The 21496-nt window shown below is 42.9% G+C and overlaps 1 protein-coding gene across 3 annotated transcripts in view; it reads right to left on the bottom strand.

Moving 5' to 3' along the window:
• Positions 1-21496, bottom strand: part of PNPLA7 (patatin like phospholipase domain containing 7) — a 242711-nt gene that overhangs the window by 78678 nt on the left and 142537 nt on the right. For all 3 annotated transcript variants that reach the window (XM_067561557.1, XM_067561556.1, XM_067561558.1), the window contains 2 exons: positions 14562-14711; positions 525-588 (listed from right to left, as the gene is read on the bottom strand). In XM_067561557.1, coding sequence (XP_067417658.1) covers positions 525-588; positions 14562-14711 — 214 coding nt within the window. The remainder of the gene's footprint in view (positions 1-524; positions 589-14561; positions 14712-21496) is intronic.

The raw sequence follows: 21496 nt of genomic DNA, 5'->3' as shown, positions 1-21496 counted from the left end.
GGAAATTAAACTATTTGAGCAGTTAAGTGAAAAGAAAACCTAACATATTTGTAAGTGATAAGCCTGAGAAGTTCCTCGTATCTGGGTTGGGTCTACATTTCAGCTAACATTTCCAGGCTCCCTTACCCGTTTATTTTCCTGCTATTTATTCCATTATATACTCACACACTAAAGAAGCAGGTTATGGCTCTGCCTAATATTAATCAGACATTTCATGACATCTTTACAAACGAATGCAAAATATCCACTCATTCAAGGACCAGGATAATTAACCTGACAGCTATTTCAAAAGCATGTGCTTGACAAGTGAAAAATGAGAGTCTATGGAAATAAAGTTTAAGAAAAACAACTTAGCTCAATTATAAAAGGTTATGATGTCTGGTTTTTTTGGGGATAGGAGAGTGTATGTTTTAGCAAATGGTGTTCCATTCCCATTGCTGAGTGCGTGATTTTTAGACCAGTGCATCTTGGGCCTTCCTTAGCACTGCTCGGTCAGGAGTGGGTGGGTCAAAGGAAGTGGGTACCTGTCCAGTGCAGCAGAACCAAGCCGCTGTTTGATATTATCACTGGTGAGCAGCAACGCAGGACCTAGGAGAATAAAAAAACGTTATACACGGACACTTGTAGTCTGGCTGCTGACATGTCATACAGAGACAACAGAACAAACAGACGACTTTAACAAAGCGGGGCATGAATACACGTTCTTCAAGATCCCGAGGGACAACAGCACTGTCTAGATCATTGCAGAATAGAAGGGTTGGCGCCTGCTCTAACAAACACTTTCATATTAACCTGCAATGATCCCCTATCAAACTCCCCAAGCCCAGAACCTTGCCAATGCACATCACTCCTGAATACAGCTGATCAGGAAAGTTTCAACAAAACAGTTTTTCCAGCTGAAAACGCAAATGTGTCGATACAGAAACTTTTTGCAACAATGTACCAGTTTAATTTATATTTGGACTAGAAAAGGATGACATTTCTGGTCAAAATGAGAGGAGAGAGAGCAAGATAGCCAGTGCTAGGATTTGAACTCACATCCCAGGTAAGTGCCCTAACCACCACCCAACCTACTGGCTGTTCTGGGATGGATCACTCACTCTTCTCTTTCATCTTGGTGTGAAACAGGACAGGTCTCAAAATCTCAAAAGTTTTTGTGGGATGGGAAAATTGTTTCCCATCCAGTTCTAATGCTGTCCGACTCTACCACTTCACAAGGAAGAGCAGTTTCTACTGCATCAGTATTTAGACCCAAGACTTTAAGGACAGAAGGGACCATCATGATCATTTAGTCTGACCTCCAGCACGTCACAGAACACAGAATCTCACCCACCCACTCCTGTAATAGACCCATAACCTTTGGGTGAGTTACTGAAGTCGTCAAATCATGATTTAAAGACTTCAAGTTACAGAGAATTCACCATTTACTCTAGTTTAAACCTGCAATTGACCCGTGCCCCATGCTACAGAGGAAGGCGAAACCCCTCGAGGGTCTCTGCCAATCTGACTCGGGGGTAAATTCCTTCCTAATCCCAAATATGGCAATCAGTTAGACCCTGAGCTTGTGGGCAAGACCCACCAGGCAGACACCTGGGAAAGAATTCTCTGTAGTAATTCAGAGCCCTCCCCCTATCTAGTGTCCCATCACCGGCCATTGGAAATATTTGCTACTAGCAATTACAGATTGACTACATGCCATTGTAGGAAGTCCCCTTCATAAACTTCTCAAGCTCAGTCTCGAAGCTAGTAGGTTCTCCTTGCCCCCACTGCTCCTCTTGGGAGACTGATCCAGAACTTCACTCCTCTGATGGTTAGAAGTTTTCATCTAATTTCAAGCATTAATTTGTTGGTCAGTTTATATCCATTTAGTCTGGTGTCCACATTGCCACTTAACTTAACTAACTCCTCCATCTTGCTGGTATTTATCCCTCTGATGTATTATAAAGAGCAATCATTTCTCCCTATAGCCTTCTTTTGGTTAGGCTAAACAAGCCAAGCTCTTCAAGCCTCCTCTCATAAGGCAGGTTTTCCATTCCTCTGATCATCTAGTAGCCTCTCTCTGCACCTGTTCCAGTTTGTTCTTCTTTCTTAAACACGGGAAAGCCGAATTGCACACAGTATTCCAGATGAGGTCTCATCTGTGTCTTGTACAATGGTACTAACAGCTCTCTTTCCCTACTGGAAATACCTCGCCTGAGGCATCCTAGGACTGCATTAGCCTTTTGCATGGCCGCATCATATTGACGACTCATAGTCATGTTGTAATCAACCAGTACACCCGAGTCTTTCGCTGCCTCTGTTGCTTCCAACTAATAAGTCCCCAGCTTTTAGCAAAAATTCTTGTTGTTAGTCCCTAAGTACATGACCTTGCACTCTGCACTATTAAATTCCATCCAGTTTCTATTACTCCTGTTTTCAAGGTCATCCAGATTTTCTTGTATGATATTTTTGTCATTCTCCATATTGGCAAAACCTCCCACCTTTGTGTCATCTGCAAATTTTATGAACACACTACCATTTTTTGGGCCAGGTCACTTAAAAAACATTAAATAAGATAGGTCCCAAGGCCAGTCCCTGAAGAACTCCACTAGTAAACTCCAGCCTGACAGTTCACCTTTCAGTAAGACAGTGACTTTCATGATGTGAACAAAAATGTTCAGCAGATGTGGGGAATAAAACATCAAACCCCCTTTTCAGTTGTGGAAACCTTGGTTTCAAAAAATGACAAGCTAAATCATCAATACTTTGAACCACTTAGCCTCCATCAACATATACCCTCCATTAGCACTAGAACCTCCCCTTCTTCAGACGGCATTCTAAAGATTTCCATTTTCCCTATTCAAGCCCCCAACAAAACTTTACTTCAACGTCAGCAGCCTCCAAATACAAAAAGACAGCAATGGACAGTCTTTCATAGCATGTCAGTGTCGCTCCTGAATTCAACTTTGGGTCAAAACTAAGGTCTCGCATATGTGCAGTAAAACACCACCATTATGCCACTAAAGCAACATTTCGACACACACAATGAACAAGATTTTTTTCTTGCTGCCATTTTACTCAATATTTTTATTAGCAGCTCTGTTTTATTAGTTGCAATAAATGTCATAGGCAACAAAGTTTTTGCACTAGAATAACTGCACCTAGACACACAAGATGTAAAAGAAAAATTCAAGGAATTAATCTCATGCTGAAAAGAAAGATCCTCTCATATACTGAAAGAGAGAGATGCTAAGATTTAGCAAAACATGAAATAAAAATCCCACTGTACTAACATTTTCCCATTGTAATAACTCATTTTATTGTTAATGTAAGAACAGAATCTATTAATAAAATAATAAACCACTTCAAATTATATGCAATTTCTCAAAGTATTAAAAAGCACTATAATTTAGTGTACTGAGCAAGGTGCTGGAAACCAGGTACAGATGAGTTTAATTCTGGTTCTGCCATAACTTGCTATGGCCTTAGACAAGTCACGCTCTCTGTGTAACCCATAGAAACCACATGATGGTAAGAAAATGTTACAGTTATACAGCTAGCAACTCAAAAGATGGGAAATGACAAAGGTAAAGTAGCATGCACTTCCTTAACACTGCCCCTTTTAGCTTTAATTCTGTATGAGGCAGTCCTATTATCATATTTATATCATTATTTATATTACAGTAATGCCTAGATGCACCTACTCAGATTGGGGTGTGTGATTGGGTTTACAGCTCTCTCACTAAAACTATAGGGTCATGGAGCACTACTGGTCCAAAAAGGCCTCACCCTGCCACAGCTGCACACCATGCTCCAAATGGAGGAGCAGTTTAAAATAGGATTCTGGCAATCAAACAGGAAGAGAACGCATTAGAGGTGGTCTGCAGAAATGAGCCAGCTAGTATCTTCTGGGACAGAGGACTCCACAGGGACTGGACTGTGGGACTGGACTGTGGGAAATGGCTGACCAGATAGCTAGGGGCCTGACCCCTTTTTTGCCCCACTTCTCTCTGACAAGGGGGAAATCACTGGACACTAGGAAAGGAGCTGGGAAGCCTTGACTGCCTAGCTGACTTGGGGATACTGCTCTGTCGGGAGGGAAGGAGAAGGCTGTGACCATGCCCCAAACTGAAGAGAGCACAGGAAAGGTAAGAAGTGAGATTCCAGGGGAGTCTGGTCTGGGGTATCAGCAAGAAGGAACTGAAACCGTCCTCACACTTTCCTCCTTTGGCCAGTGGGAGGGCCCAGGTCCCCCTAACCTTCCTTCCACCCCTTGTCTGAGAGAACCTAAAGGAGGACAGATTGTAACTTGGCCTCCAGGTCCCCAGATTGCCCGACAAGGCCACCCCAGGACTATGAGGATTGCTGAGCTGCATCTGCAGCCTGCTCACTAGGCCTGTTTGGATCTTAAGCGAACCCCGCAACGTGTCTGAGTACTAGGAGATCGCATTAGAACCGTCCAAAAATAAGTGGTCAATTGACCAGCCAAAAATGGTCAAATATTTTAAAGCACTAATTTATTCAAACACTAACAAAAAAAGTAAGACTTTATGGTCTCCAATAAACTTAGGCAAAAATATCAATGTAAGGCTGAATCCAAAAAAAAAAAAAAAACAAAAGCTACTTAGAGTTGTTTTAACTCAGAAAACTGCAGAATACAATGAAATGACGTACTAAAATGATTTTTTTTTTAGCAATGTTAGGTTAGCATTTAAATGTGAATGTTACTCAAGACTGAACAATTACAAAATGAAAAGAACAATTAAATGAAATAGAAATAAAACAAACACATAGCAACTATAAAAGAAAACAGGCATTTTAAAATGCAGTTATGCTAGGAAGGCATCATGCCAACTCTCCAAGCAGCTTAATGGCTCTGCAATTGTTCTCTTTGTGTTGAAGGAGGAGATTTAATGACTGTGAGCCCTCCTCTCCATCTCCCGCTCCCTTCTGAGGTAATTTCTGTATGTTTGTCTAGTCAGTTTAACTTGTGAACTCTTTGGGGCAGAGACCATGTCTTTTAACTTGATTAATGTGCTTTTGTAAACAGTCATGTACTCGGCTGGCCTGATAGAAAAATAAAGATGTACATGCAATGTTTATTCTAGAAGATTCCACCCAATCAAGATGCTCAACTTGCAATTACTTCACCTTTTTTTGAACAACTGGCATTAGCATGTAGTAAAGTGAGTGATCAAGACATTTCATGAGGCTTGCTAACAGATGGACCCATGATGCAATCAAAAAGGTAGGCTGCATCCTATGTAAGAGCACTTTTGCTGGAATATTTGACAACATTTGACTGTGGTCAAATAATAAGTCAATTGACCCATCAATTGACATTTGACCCATCAATTGACCAGTTTGCCATGCCTATGCTAGACATTGTCTGTAAGAGACGGCCTCTACCCCAAAGAGATTACAAAGATTCCCCGCAGAGAATCTAATATACAAGAGAAAGCAACCATCATCCTCCCCATTTTACAGATGGGAAGATGAGAAGCAGAAAGATTAAGTGACTTGCCCAAAAATCACACAGGGAGATTGTAACAGGATCTGGAATTCAGTGCTTATTTTCTGAGTTCCAGTCCAGTTCCTTAACCACAAGGCCTTCTTCTCTAATCTTAATTTCATGACTGAATACTCATCTGTCAAATACCACACCATATCATTTGTTTCTACAACCTTAGGTCGGTCTACGCTACGAAGTTATGCGATGTAAGCCTCCTTGCATTGACCTAATTGTGCATGTGTCTGCATTTAAATTTATTTCCCACCAGCATAAGCAACCTATTACAGTGATGCTGTAACACCACCTCCCCAAGCGACATTGCACTGTGTTGACCACAGTACGTCAACCATGGCTCAAATGTACACACTGTTACACCAACACTGACCCTAAAGTCCTCCAGCAGCTATCCCACAATGCCCAACACTGACTGCCCTAGTCACAATTATGAACTCCACTGCCCAGGGGTCTGAGAGACCCTGCCCTTTTAAACTCCGCAAATCTTTGAAATGCCTTTTCCTAATCATCCAGCTTGGTGAGCGCACCTAGCAGCTCTCCACTGTTGTGTGAAACTGCCTAGCTGATCATGCTGGCCACTTGCTCTGACCTAGAGTAGAGAGGAGACTCTGGATCTCTCCTGGGCTGTAGGGAGAAGAGGCTGTGCAGGCACAGCTATGGACCAGCCATAGAAATGCAGAAATCAACAAGGAGATAACATGGGGTACAGGAGAAGGGGTATGACGGATCAGCAGCAGTGCCACACGAAAGTGAAAGAATTGCAGCAGGCATAACGGAAGGCCAGGGAGGCCAACAGTTGATCCGGTGCCAAATCACAGACCTGCCACTTACAAAGAGCTCTATGCCATAGGTGGTTGAGACCCCACAATCACCCTATTGACCACTGTGGATACCTCCAAGGAGCCTGAGTCACTGGCCCCTGCTGTGAATAGCAAGAACAAAGAGGAGGAGGAGGATGGGGGACATGATACTGGAGGGTTTCCAACTGTACGATAAGCCAGGACCAGTCTGAGACTCCACCACAGTCCAATCAGTCCCAATAGTGGAGCACAGCTCCAAAATCCAAGCACATTATAAAATTATCTTAACTATTGGTATGCCACAACAGGGGCAGGGTTACACTTCTTGGTGCAAATTTGGAATAATTTGGTCATGGGGTTCCTCAGATACATTTCCCTCAATTAGGAGCTGATTTTAATCCAGTCTGTTCTATGTGGACATTAAAAATCCGATGGCAGTTTTTCTTATGACCAAAATGTATCCAGTGACATTGGCCAAAGATAAATCTTCTCCTCTCACTGCTGTAAAGGGTTGGCTACTGGCCAGCCGCATTTCAGATAAACTTCAAATGCATCCAGAGAGGCTGCATTTCAGTAGTGAATTCATTTCTGTGGAAAGCTCTTTGAGAGCATTTGGAGGAAAGAGCCTTGTTATTTCATAAATACACCCTCAGCCATTGCTCTGGACACACATACAGTAATAAAAACCAGCACAAAATTAGGATCCAATGTCCAAAAACAAAGACCTTTTCAGATGCATCACTGTGATCTCCTCCCTAACTATGTACTCAACCCTCCTTCAGAAAAAGCCATAGAAGCCCAGGATATGGCATTACCGACTGGCCACATACTCTCTTCTTACATTCTCTTGCATCTTAAAGAGACCTGAAACCTGCACACCCCCAAGCACATTGTGCCCATCCCAGCAGCTCTTCTCGGCACAACAAATGACTTCCAATGTACACATCAGGTACAAAGCTCACATGCATTAAGGAGAACAGACCAGCCCAACTAAAGAATCTAGTTCCCCCTCTCCTAAAGCTACACTATGAGGCGCCACCATTCCAGCACTTCATACTGCAAAGTGTGCCCCTTACCATATCTCTCGGTGTTAAAACGGCATCTCATTTTCAGTGTCGGCAAAACAAGAGCTGCTGAAGCTTTGTTAAAGGAAAGCTTTTGATATTGCCTGACCTGCTAATAAGACCGAACACTACTGTAAAACTAGATGAGCTCTATTGCTTGTGTTATTAGTACAGAGAAAGCCAACTGTTCCCAAACCTATTCTGAGAAGTAGTGGCTTCCACCCCTGATGTGTAAGTCAAAGTCCCTAAAGGACAGGTTTTGGGGCTGAAAGGTCAACTTGTATTTAAATCAGGCATACATTAGGCACCCCAGACATCCCCGTTTTCTGGGGACAGTCACCAAATGAGGTACTGTGTCCCCAGGCAAACAATGTCCCTGGAAGAGTCCCCGGTTCATAAAATTTGTCCACAAATATTCTTACTTTTAATTTGTTGTGTTGGTTAATATAACTAACGCATAAATGCATACAGAGAAATATCCAGAATGTTTCTACTAGTGTTATTACTATTAGCAGCTATAGCTAATTATTAGCTATAACATAGATGGTACAGCAGTATTGCAGTTGCCATAGCTACGATGCTGACTGAATGGCATATGACAGAGAACACACACGAGAGTTGAGATTTGGTGTAAAGTGAAAATGGTGTTGTCAAAAAAGCATAAATGCTGTTTTTACAACCAGCTTCAAAAGGATTTTCCATATTTACGATTAACCAGTAAAGAAACATCTGTATTAGGTTCAATATGCCAGCCAGGATTTCATTAGCAGAAGCAACAAAGTCGTCATGCCAGTTTTCTTGAAACGCAGAGAGAATACAGCAGTCATTGATAAAGCTGTGAAAAATAAATGGTGCTGGCAGTGGTGCAAAGAAAGATTCTTTAAATAGTCTGTATGGACAGTGGGTAAGAAAACTGATGTTCTTGAATAGTGTTTTTGTATTGTTTGCATGTGCTTCTTCAGTGTGACGTCAGCTCCGCGATGATTATATGCATATTTGTAGTGTATATGTGCAACTGTTTAAATATAAGCTGCTAAAAAAAACCTGCCTTGCTCTGCTTCCTAACTTGAACTTTCAGTCTTGGCTACTTTGCTGTGCTCCCACCGCTGTATCCCCCCAGATTTGATTTACAAAATATGGTCACCTCAGCATAGATGCTAAGAAAAGTTCTTGGGCAGGGGCCTGGAAGTACAAACCATGAATCTCTGTTAAGTAATAATTGAACACCACTTGTGAATACAATTTTTAACAAGAACAGTGTTAAATGTTGATATCTACTGCCCACACCCAAGTTACTCACCTGAACTACCATACCCGATAGTTGATGGGCAACCCTCTGAGAACCTGATCATAGTCAAAGAGATGCTCATCAGGGAGGCTATTTTACATGCTCCATATGAATTCAGTTGCCTATTAGTAACTCTTACCCCTTTCAAGAAAGGAGTGCAGGTTTGATCAGAACTACAGATTGAACCCCAGAAAAGATTGATAACACAGCTGAGTCTAAATCAGCAGCAACAGGGGCTACGAATTATTCTCAACTTATTACTATACTGTATAGGATAGTTTTGAAGACTTTAGTTCTGCTGTAAATAAATAGAAAATATTACCCCAACCCCAGTCTAGAGCAATGGTTTAAGCCCATCCGAAACGCTACATAAAATATATTTGACAGTCTTATCACTGGTAAAAAATATTTAAAATCAAATACCTTGAGTTCCTTTCACGTTTTGAATGGTTCCTACATATTTCTGGGTGCAGTGCTTTCTATTTTACTGATTGAGGTACTCATTAGCTACTTTGGCCCCTTTTATATAGTTGTTTTCATTTGTCACCTTCACTGTACAAAATTATTGAAGTATCAGAACTTACCAACTAGAAAGATATAAAATTAACAGGGCGCACATTACATGGATTAAAAGCTGGCTAACTGGTAGGTCTCAAAATGTAACTGTAAATGGGGAATCATCATAGAATGGGTGTGTTTCTAGTGGGGTCCTGAAGAGAGAGATTCTTGGCCCTATTTAACATTTTTATCAGTAGCTAGAAGAAAACAAAATCGTCACTGATAAAGTTTGCAGATGACACAAAGGTTGGGGAAGTGGTAAATATTGATGAGCAAAGGTCATTGATACAGAGCAATCTGGATCACTTGGGTAAACTGGATGCAAGCAAACAATATGCATTTTAATATGGCTAAATGTAAATGTATCCATCTAGGAACAAAGAATGTCAGCCATACGGACAGGATGAGGGAATCTATCTTGAGAAGGATTACTGGAAAAGATTTTGGGATTGAGATGGATAATCAGCTGCACATGAGCTCCTAGTGCGACACTGTAGCCAAAAAGCGATTCTTGGATGCATAAAGAGGGGAAACTCAAGTAGGAGAAGAGAAATTGTTTAGCAGTGGTGCAAACGCTGCCGTAACACTGTGTTTGGTTTTGGTGCCCACAATTCAAGAAGGATGTTGATAAATTGGAAAGAATTCAGGGAACAGCCATGAGAATGATTAAAGGATAGAAATGTGCCTTGTAGTGATAGACTCAAAGAGCAACATCTATTTACTTTAATAAAGAGAAGGTTAAGGGGTAACTTGAGTACAGTCTGTAAGTAACTACATGGGAAACAAACATTTAATAACGTGCTTGTTAGTCTAGCTGAAAAAAGTAGAACATGATCAAAGGCTGGACTTTGAAGATAGACAAATTCAGGCTGGAAATAAGTCATACATTTTTAACAGGGAGAGTAATTAATCATGAGAACAACTTAACAAGCGTCGTGGTGGATTCTCCAACACTGAATTTTTAAATCAAGACTGGATTTTTTTTTAAAAGATCTGTTCTAGGAATTACTTTGGAGAAGTTCTGTGGCCTGTGTATACAGAAGGTCTGACCAAATGATCACAATAGTCCCTTCTTGCCTTAGAATCTATGAATCCATAAAGCAAAACACCCTGCCTCGCTATTTCTACCTATACTAAGCTCCTCACTTCCAGCACTAGTAATTTGCCTTCATTGCCAAATCATGGAAAATAGCAAGAGAGCCCATCTCACTTTCTAACATTAGTGACACTCCCTGAGCAACTACTAAAGTTATGACTGAGCTCAACTTGGAATGAGGATCCGACACTTCTCACAACTGACAATGGCTAAAACAGCTGGTGTGCTGTGACTGCAGCTTATTATGCAGGTTAATCATGACCATCCTACTCTGTTAACTTGTACTCCCTTCATCTATTTGTTTTATGCACATGATGCCTTTCGTCACATACTCAGATGGTGAACTCTTTGGGACAGAGACTGTCTTTTTGTTGTATGTACATACAGCAACTAGTACAAAGGGGACCTGATCCCTTATTAGGGCCTCTAGGCACTATTGCAATACAAGTATTACATTAATAATAATTATTATTACGCACTAAAGCAGTTTTATGAGTGATCTGTAAGTTGTAACCAGTTAAAAAAACTGGGGTTACTCTGCACTGCCCCCTCCCCCAAGACACCACCACTCCGACAGAATGCCTCCATCTCAGGCAAAGAGAGCAAGAAGTTCTGCTTCATTCATGGTTGCGTAGAACCCTGGGGCCGCCCCGCAGTGAATTAATCAATGCATCACTTATGACGTGACACAGAGGAGCAACGTACTCTAGGAACCAGTGGTTGCATCACCAAGGTGGGCTCCAAGCTATATTTGCAATCAGTCATTCTATTGAACAGAGAAATGTTTGGTTTATTTTTGTGACCAAACAAGTGATACTGATGAACAGCATCAAAGTTGCAGAAAGGAACCACATGTCAGATACCGAATGAGCCTGTTCTCACCTGCTTAGGGATCTCCCTACCCTTTCAATGTAATGCTATGTAACAATTCACCTTCAACAGCCCAATCTACAGTCCGACAGTTACCTAACTTCTTTCAGAATTTCATTTCTGCTTTACATTTAAGTTTCAAAATAAAAATATATACTTTGAAATTCACATCCATAGTAAGTGGAAAGATTTCTAGTTGAAACCTTCAGAATGTGTGTATGTGTGTGTATGTGCGCGCATGTATAAAATACTTTTTTCATGTTAAGTGTCACTATTTTATGGTGGCATCTTTAAGGACCGATCAGGCCTAGAAACAAGTGCTAGTCATCCCTTTGGAAAGCTGGGAACGGACCCCTTCTCATGGTATATAAAAAAAGAGGGCAGGTATGCAGGACAAAGGTGCATGTCAAATGCAATTTTTTCATCACCACCACATCTAGGGAGAGGATGGTTCTAGCCCCAGTTGGCCACTAACTTTCTGCATGACCTTGGTCAAGTCACTGCTCCATCTTTGCTAGAGCTCCCCATCAGTAAGAAGTGTATCAAAGCAGATATTTATTGCTGGGCTGAATTCCAGCATTTTCTGAAAACCAAACAAGTGAAGTGAAATTTAGATAAATTGGAGAAATTACTATGAACTCCATTTTTTTTAAGTGAGGAGAGGGGGGATACAAATCACTCTGAATTACTAATTTTGTCACTGGAGTGCACCATGAATAACCTGGGACGCCACAAAACAGTTTCCACTCTATGCCAACTAAGGAACCAAGAAATTATTTACATTTACATTTTATAAAAGGGAAAAAAATGCTTCCAGAGAATTTGAGATGATACTTCTTCTCTCCTGTCTATAACCCTAATTAAAAGGGCTGGATTAAAACCCCTTCAAAAATAGAATGTGTGAGAGAGGTGGATTATATATTGTACCCTCGTGGTTTTTTAATATATACAGAATTATCCATAGTTTCAGAGTATTGCAGGGTTGGATAAACAACAACAAGACCTGATGAATGGATAATTTCAGTTTCAGTAAACAAAAAATCAAGTCACCGGCTGTGTTCTAGACTATGCAGTGTCTCTGTTTATGGCACATTATCCTCTTCCCACTGTGGCCCTATGCTCTATTCTTGCAAGCACTTCATCATCTGAAGTCCTTATCGTAAAGTACTCTCTGCTCACAAGCAACAAGCGAGAAGGACAACAGGGAAAAATCAGATGGTCACAAAGGGTCGCAACGTGAGCAGCCATTTTGTTTCAAAAATAGGCAGAATGGCCTGTTTTTGTTTCTAAAACAATCTAAAGTTATCTGCAGGTTACTTAGGGTCCAGCTGTCACTCTGCATTAAATAATAGCAAGATCATATTATGGGGAGATCAATGGCAGTTTAGACTGCAATCTAGCTTCCATTCTGTCTTATTGCTATTCTTTCCCTAACAGTTCTCAGGACAGGGATTCTCCTGAAAAGATGATGATTAACAAAGGGCATGACAATGATTCCTGCCTTATCATTCCCAACAGCAAAGGACAAACACTTTTCAAATTATAAGAGTTTTTCAGTGATTCATTGTCACTATTTTTAATAAAGTATCCCATGATTTTTTAGCCACCTCACACACAGTAGTAAACCCTTTACAATGCTAAGAAATTCACACATATGCGCACTGGACGGCACAAAGTTTTACACTTGAAAAGGTGAAGAACTGCTCAGCTTAACACTTTACCACTTAATGTTTCATGCATGAAGAAGTCTGAGATGCTAAACTGGCTGATTTTCTAGGCCATTTACCTTTTCAAGCATAAAAAAGAGTCCATAAAGTCTGGAAAATGTACTCCCAGCATCACAGTGAAATGACATACTGTACCTCAAAATAGCTCCCTGCACCCATATATTCACCACTATGGTGATATAATAATATTGTTATAATATTTTGTACAAAGAATGCCTTGTAAGGTATAACATGAAAAGTCATGATTGTCTGTAACTCATCAGTCTATCAAATTATGTATATCGTCATTGTATATGGAGTTATGAAATTTTGCTATATGGTGGTTACTGAAATATGTTACGAGTCTGGGAGATGCCCCCAGCTAGCTCTCCAGTGGCAACTAGGGAGTGACCCATACCCAGACGAGTTTTACCAGCCACTGACCAGCAGCGGATTGTAAAGAAGAGATTTACAGTTCAACAAGAGACAATTGCTCAAACTCCACACAACAGGGATTGCTCAAGTCTCTGACTCAGCACAGCACCTCAAGACACCTGCTGCTTGACTCCACGGATTATGGATAATGCATGTTGTCCACAAGGATACACATGTACCTTCATGTTTTCAGGGAATCTCACAAGCAACAGGTTGGTATGTTTTTTCCATGGAATTAAAAACTGGTGTCGATGGAAGGGATCTGAAAATAAGCCTTAAAATATTATAGAGCAGCAATTCCACAGGCATGACAGCCTCAACAACATCCCTTTAGATTTAGTAGCAAAGCATCCATCTTCCACATATATTGCTTTATCTCCACTGTATTACCACTCCCCCTCCTCTATCCTTTGAATAAAATAACTTGGGGTCAGCAGGTCTGACATGTATAATCCTGGGTCCAGTAAAAAGGAGGGCGACGGGGCAATGGCTCATAACCTTTATGTTTTCCTTGCAGTAACGTTACTATGTGGAAATAACCTGTAGATGGGCATGAGTTGCAGAAAAGCGAATGGTAACTCCCAAAACATTCAATAATAGGTTGGCACCTGTGGAGGTGGGCTCCACGCTAAAACATGCCACCAACATGCACATTTCCCTATTTAATTTCTCCAGACAAATGAAAACTAACGTGTTCAGAACTGAGAAGGCAGACACAGGAATAGGGACCAGGGTGCAGAAAACAAATTAGGCTCAAGGACACCCCTCAAGACGAAACCACCACAACTGCTGAACAGCCTAAACAATAATTTGGTGTTACATGTTCACAACACTGGGCATTTGGAAGGACACACTATTTGGAAAAGCTAAACGCACAGCAACTACTGGAGCATCCCCATGACTAAAAAATAAGGCATATGCCTGGCTGAATTCTGATGCCCCTTAGGAATCACAGGGCTTATACTGTACCATGAAGTTGGTCCAATTACATTAAAATCAGGAGAGAAAGTATTAATTAAAAGAAGCCATAATTACAGGTTTTTAAATCCTGGGAAAAGACCTTCATGACAGCAGACATGATTTTTTTAAACTAATAAAATGCCTCATTCTTGTACAATTTCCCTTCCAAGTCAAGCAGCAGCCTGCTCTATCAGACCTAGAGACAGACAGCCTCTGTCAGACAGCCTCTGCTTTGCTTAAACATTCTGGTTTGCAGTAATATACAGACAAGTTCTTACCAATAGCACTGAGAGCGTGTTTCAGCTCCAAAGTAAAGGCAGTAAGTGGCACCTCTTCAGACACTGGCATGATTGCTACGGTGGAGAGGTTGCTGGCAGGGTTTCCAGCATCCCACTTGCTGCCAGTGGTATGCAATCCAAGAGGATGACCTGCCAAAAAAAAAAAAAATTTTAATTAGCCAATGAGAAAACTGCATGCCCTCTTTATACTAGGTCTCCTTTTCAATTGTCAGGCTACAGGGAAATAATTATTGAATCATTTACTCTATGAGATGCACAACATTCTCTATTTATGCCAAGGGGGAAGATTATAGATTATTCCATGCAGGCTCTTATTTCCAATTACTAAAGGCGTACATTGTGGGCAGAATTTAGATTCTGAGACTAGGGGTATGTCTACACTGACGAATGAAGTTGATTTACTTAAAGCTGACTTTCACTCGTCAATTTTTAGAAGTCGCAGCAGCATGTACACACCACGCTATTTGTGCAGGTCTCGTGCATCCACACTCACCACACTTATTTCAACTTTCAAAGCAGTGCACTGTGGGTTGCTATCCCACAGTGCAACTAGCCACGGTGGCTGTTGGGACGAGTGTCATCGTCCCATGATGCAACGCTGCTTCCCCCTCCCTTCTTCCCCCAAACAAACAGGAAAACTATTTTTGCGCCTTTTTCTACTCCGCGCGCTCGCCACTGCTGCGCAGACATGGAGCCAGCTCAACTCTGCACTATTATTCTGAGCATCACAAACACATCACAGCTTATCATCGAGTATATTCGAAGTGGAGCAAGAAGCTGAAGCACAGGAACAGTGATGCCATCTAGGCTGCCCTGCTACAAGCCATCGAGCAGAACAATTCCCGATTGCTGCACACTGTAACGCATCATCTGCATTCCGTGGAGTGCTGGTTCTGGTCCCGGGAAACAAACACAGACTGGTGGGACCGCATCATTATGCAGCTGTGGGATGATGACCAGTGGCTGCAAAACTTTCGTATGCAAAAGGCAACTTTCCTCGAACTGTGCTCAGAGCTGGCCCCATCCTTGAAGCGTGTGAATACTCGCTTGAGACCAGCTCTGACGGTGGAGAAGAGAGTCGCCATCGCTCTGTGGAAGCTGGTGACCCCCAACTGTTACCGCTCAGTTGGGAATCAATTTGGAGTCAGTAAATCTACAGTGGGCACCGCCATGATTCAAGTGTGCAGGGCCATCAATAGACTTCCGCTACGAAGGCTAACGACTTTGGGAAACGTGCAAGACATAGTGGAGGAGTTTGCCACGATGGGGTTCCCAAACTGTGGGGGGGCCATTGATGGGACGCACATCCCCATCTTAGCACCTGCCCACCTAGCAACCCAGTACATAAACCACAAGGGGTACTCTTCCATGGTCCTGCAGGGCCTTGTGGATCACAGGGATCGTTTCACCAGCATCTATGTGGGGTGGTCTGGGAAGGTGCATGACGCACGTATTTCATAATTCGGGGCTGTTCTCTAATATGCAGGTGGGCACTTTTTTCCCCCCAGCCAAAAAATTCACATCGGGAGTATGGAAATGCCAATAGTGATCCTGGGGGATCCTGCTCACCCCTTGCTCCTTGGCTAATGAAGCCGTACACCAGGCACCTTGACAGCGACAAGGAGTGTTTTAATAACAGGTTAAGCACTTGCAGAATGGTTGTAGAATGTGCCTTTGGGTGTTTAAAGGGCAGATGGAGGAGTCTCCTCACTAGGCTGGACATGAGTGAAAAAAACCTCCCTTCGGTGATGTCTGCGTGCTGTGTTCTTCATAGTGTGTGTGAAGCGAAGGGTGAGAGGTTCCCCCAGGGTTGGGCTGCAGAGGCACAAAGACTGGCCGCCAATTATGAGCAGCCAGATGCCAGCACTACGCTGAGAGCGAACCGCGGAGCGCTTTGCATTAGGGAAGCTTTGAAAACCAGGTTCTGCAATGAGATGCAGGAGTGATTTCTGCTCCTGTATGTGGTTTGTCTTTGATGAACATTCCCTCCCCGCACCATCGATATCTGTACCCTCTAAATCCCTCCAGGACAACATATGATTTAATAAAGAAACGTGTTGAAATGATGCAAACTTTCATTTTTGAACATTCAAGTCATGGGAGCTGGGGGGGGAGGGTTCATTCACAGTCTCAAGGGGTAGGGTGGTTGCTTGCTGGCCAGCTGTCAGCGGGGTCGCTGTCGCACCGGGGTGGAGGCAAGCACGTACTGCAGCCTGGCCATTCTCCTCTGAGACCTCTTGGGGGTGGGGGAGGGGGAAGGTAGCAAAGCCCTCGGTTGAGGAGCATTATGGAGGGGCTGCAGCGGGACTCTGTCCTGCCTCTGCTCCTCCACCGGAGCATGTCTGCCTGGTCGCGCATGATTCGCAGCATCTCCTGCATTTCTCTGTGACTCTCCCTGTCCACGTCCATGTTCTGTGACAAGGTCAGCCTCCACGCTCTGAGCTCTGTCTCTGTGTCCACTGAGGCGTTCATGAGCTTGCCAAACATGTTATCTCTTGGGGTTTTTTTCCCCTCTTTGTAATCTGCGATACTCTTTCTGCAGCATTTCTTGAGGGTTGGGCCAAGGCAGAGGTGTCTACAGAAGGAAAAGAAAGTAACAAGGTAGCCACTGTTGGCAGACTGAAGAAAATAATACAACTGCAACAAAGTAGACAGTACTCCCCATGCAGTGCACAGGGCAAACACAGACCCTCATCCCATTCCTGACATCCCAGAGGGGTCTGCTCGCCGTGCCCTTACACAGCAGACAGCGTGGGGTGGGGAGGATATAGTCTCTGCTTAAACCAAATAAAAGTAATCCAAGTTTTTTGGTAGGACAGTACAATGGGGAATACAAAGGTACAGGGCATCTGCTGTATAGCTCGGGTATTTTAAACATGTGCTGTGAGATATCAACTGATGATTATCGGAGCATCTCTCATCACATAAATAATCTGTTCCGTGGGTAACCCCCCAGTAAAGTCCGATAAACGCCTGAAATCCCCTTCCTGCCCCCACCCCCAAAGTAAAAGGACAGAAATGCTAAGACAAAAACCTCACCAGCTGTGTCTTCCCCGGGATCATCTGTGCTGTCCTGGGTGCTGCTGGGCTGCTCGGGGGTCAGGAATAGGTCCTGACTTTCAGAGAGAACGGACACCCCGCTCTCTTGCACCCTGCTCTCCTCAGCCTCCTCCTCCTCCTCGTCCATGGAGTCCTCATCATTGACCATGGACTGTGACCTAGCAAAGGTATCAATGCTGCGGGGTGGCACCGTGGTGTGATCACCACCGAGAATTGCATGCACCTCATCGTAGAAGCGGCATGTTTTGGGCGAGGAGCCAGAGCGGCTGTTAGCTTCCCTGGCTTTCTGATACGACTGGCGCAGCTCCTTGATCTTCACGCGGCACTGCTGCGCGTCCCTGTTGTGTCCCTTCTCCAGCATGCCCTGGGATATCTTCCCATAAATGTCCAGATTCCTTTTGCTGGCTCTGAGCTGAGCCAGAACGGGCTCCTTGTCCCACAGTCCGATGAGGTCTAAGACCTCTGGTCGACTCCATGCTGGAGCGCGTTTGGGCTTTGCAGTAGCCATGCGGAGAACAGTGACAAAGCTCTCTCCACGCCGGCAGCACAGGAAATGAAAATTCAAATGTTCCTGGGACTTGAGGGGAGGGGACATTTCCAGGTAGCGTGACCAATGAGCAGCACAGCACGACTGTCCAGAGCGGTCACAATGGGGCATTGTTATACCTCCCGGAGGCCAATAAAGTCGATTTAAGTGAAGTATCTACACTGACACTAAATCGAACCAATAAATTCGAATTAGGTGCTACACCACTTGCACAGGTAGTCTTATTAAGTCGACTTTTGCCGTGACTTAAGTCAACTTAACTGTAGTGCCAGTGGAGACGCAGGTGTTCGGAGATCGACGTAAGTGACTTTACGTCAATCTCCGTCGCCAGTGTAGACCAGGCCTAGGTGAAGTGGGATGCATCTTCACTTAATTCAGGCTCCTCTGAGAGACCAGCAATGCTTCTCAACCTATCAGAGCTCAGCCCTGGCTGAATTTAGAAGACAGATGTTCTCTCTCTTGGCCTGGGAAAGAACTCATTTAGTCAGCAAAAAGTGACAACCCATTTCACTGGGTCAATGGATTCCAGGAATCAACACACATTTTTTTATTGTCTTTCCAATCAGGGAAACAAACAAGCATCCCGGAGGTCATTTTGGAGATGCTCCACATTAGCATTTGAAATCTCCATTGTCCTTCCTTTTACCTTTTGCATTTGTGGTGGGTAATTCCAGACCACAACAGAAAAGCACTCTCACACCTTTCACACTAATAACTCCATGTTCCTATCAGGAAGTTTTCTTACTGTCTGCATTAGTGAAAGTGAACAAGCACATCTTCCCACAATCTTGCAATACCTTACCTTCTTGGTGTTAAACGCGAAGATTCCTACTTTACACTGGGCTGGCATTAGACTCACTGGGGCCCAGGTCAGAAACTAAGGAGTGGGACGCCACCCCACCCGCCTTACCTGCTCACACATTGGATTTCAGTTTTATCAATATCATAACAGTCATATTACTACTATGATTACTGCTACTGTCACTCATAATAATACAGCATAAAAAGGACTTTTATGCAAGAAAAAGAAATCAGAAGGCACTTCTTAAAGAGTATGACACATGACAAACTCATCCAAATCACTTAGAAATGGACCTCCCTTCTTTTGAGGAGGCAAAATCTTCTCTAAAATAATTTGGGTTCAATTAAAATCTCAGCCAGACTATTCAGATGATCTTGTGACATTATTGAACATAAACTGTTCTTCGGTAACTTTAAATGCAAGAAGCTTCTCACTTCTGAGGCCATGATTACAGCTATAGTCAAAAAAAGATGCAATGCAGTGCTTAGGGTTGGGTACAGATCCAACAACTTTTCAGCATAGATGTAGTTTAGCATCTCCAGAGGCGAATTAGACACCGCAGTTGGCAAAGCATTTACAGCTGAGCATCTCTCAAGATTCAAGACACCAGAATCAATGTCACCCATTTCTTGAGTCAAATGCTTGCAACTTTCACTTAATGTGTTTGCACCTACAGCCTTCTTCATATGGCTGGTGCTAAAAAGAAAACCAAACAAACTGTAAAAAAAAAATCCAGCTGAGAAAACCTCCCTTTCAAGCTAGTTATGGCTGCATCAACTAGTGGGGGGAGGGGAGAATCTCACTTTTAAGGTCTCTTTGGCAGTGGTGGCAACATCATCTGAACATTCATAATCAAAGATTGATTTCCTCCTTTGGCTTCTCTGTTCAGGAAATGTTATTTCAATCCCGATTTGTTCTGCAATTTCCCATACATAGGCATGAGCTGAAGCAAACCCATCTTGTCTGAAATCTAGCATAAATGTTGACACTGTATTGGTGTCATTTTTAAGGGCTTCCATCCCTACAGTGGGGCTCTGAAGGATTCAGTATACACGACTGATTTGAAACAAAACATCATGCCATACAACAATGCAGATTATGAAGTGTCCTGCAGAGATCTGCCGTGCCAGGCTCCATGCCTCAGACTGCCACACCATCTCTTTTCTGAACTGCACCACCTACGAGTGCAGTTTGTTTAGGGGATATTGAAGCACCTCCATACTGTCAATACGAGACTCAGCGAGTGTCTGACAACCGTTTGACTGTAAGCTGGGTATCGTACCGTTTAAGTATGGACTAGTGCTGAGCAGAAGAACTGAAAACAACGAAAACATGCTGTAACAGACAGCCCAGATGAGTGAACGGCATCCAGGATGGCCACATTCAAGCTTTCACTGCTAGAGGGCATGAACACAGCTTTTTTTATTAAATGTCCTGCACTCTTTTGTGTACACTGACTTTTGCCCTTCATATCGCTTCCCTTGTCATAGCTTTGGACTCTGCAGTCGCAAACACGAGCTTTCAAGTTCTTGAGGTCTCATGGGCCAAAAACGTGTCACACAGCACCTTGCCAGCAGAGGCCTCAACAGCAAGGACTCCAGCAAAGTGCTCTGTAACTGAAGCACCAACGAACGGATAGTTCACAATTCACAATGCAGCGTGTAACCGACAATTGCTCAGTGTGGCTGTTATCAGAAGTGCTCTCCATGATAACACCAAAATATTTTGCATGATTAACTCTTTCAGCAATGGCGTGAAGGATGTGCTTTCCCAGTCTAGCAATCAATTTATTTTGAATATCTTTGCTGATGTAATGATCGGCAATTTCTCTTTTCTCAATTCACCTCAGGTGTTCGTTCATTATGGGATCAAATGCTGCCAACAGTTCAATCTAACCAAGGAAATTTCCATTGCTGGGATCATGTAATTTTCTGTAGTTCCCCAAAAACACAGATTCCGCTCTGCCAAATGACAAACTATGCAAACAATTCTTGTTAGAACAACTCTCCAATAATTCCTGTCCATTGCAATTAGCTTCAGATTGACACTGCCAACAGTTTTACTGCCGCAATTCCGTCACGCCTCCATACTGCATAAATGTGCCAGTGAGTGTTCATGCTCTTTGAGACAAGAATGAATGCGCTTCCATGCATTGAAGCCGTCCTTCAAAGTAGAATGATCATGTTTTCCAAAAAGAGCACAACAACAGCAAAATACTTTATCTGCTGACATTGAATACAGAAAACCCTCCCCACTTTCTGCCTCTTGTGGTGTGAAGAAGGTAGTTAATTTAGGATATGCTCTCAAGTGTTTGGCCTTTTCCTCAGAAGCACATCTTTTTTGCGCACCGCTGATATATGAGCGTTTCATCTCCGGCTCTAATTTTTCACTCAGTTTTATATAACTTATTAGAGGTTTTCTTTAACTTAAACCTCCCGATAGCTTTAACAGAAAATAAAGTAGTTTATTTAGAAACACCAAATCCCAGACTCGCCTCAGTGATCA

Source organism: Emydura macquarii, unplaced genomic scaffold (assembly GCF_026122565.2).
Source record: "Emydura macquarii macquarii isolate MOO-44397 ecotype Brisbane River unplaced genomic scaffold, CSIRO-AGI_Emac_v2 contig_2417, whole genome shotgun sequence".
Classification (NCBI taxonomy): domain Eukaryota; kingdom Metazoa; phylum Chordata; order Testudines; family Chelidae; genus Emydura; species Emydura macquarii.
The sequence above is the reverse complement of the archived record's forward strand: the minus strand, read 5'-3'. Positions and strand labels throughout refer to the sequence as shown.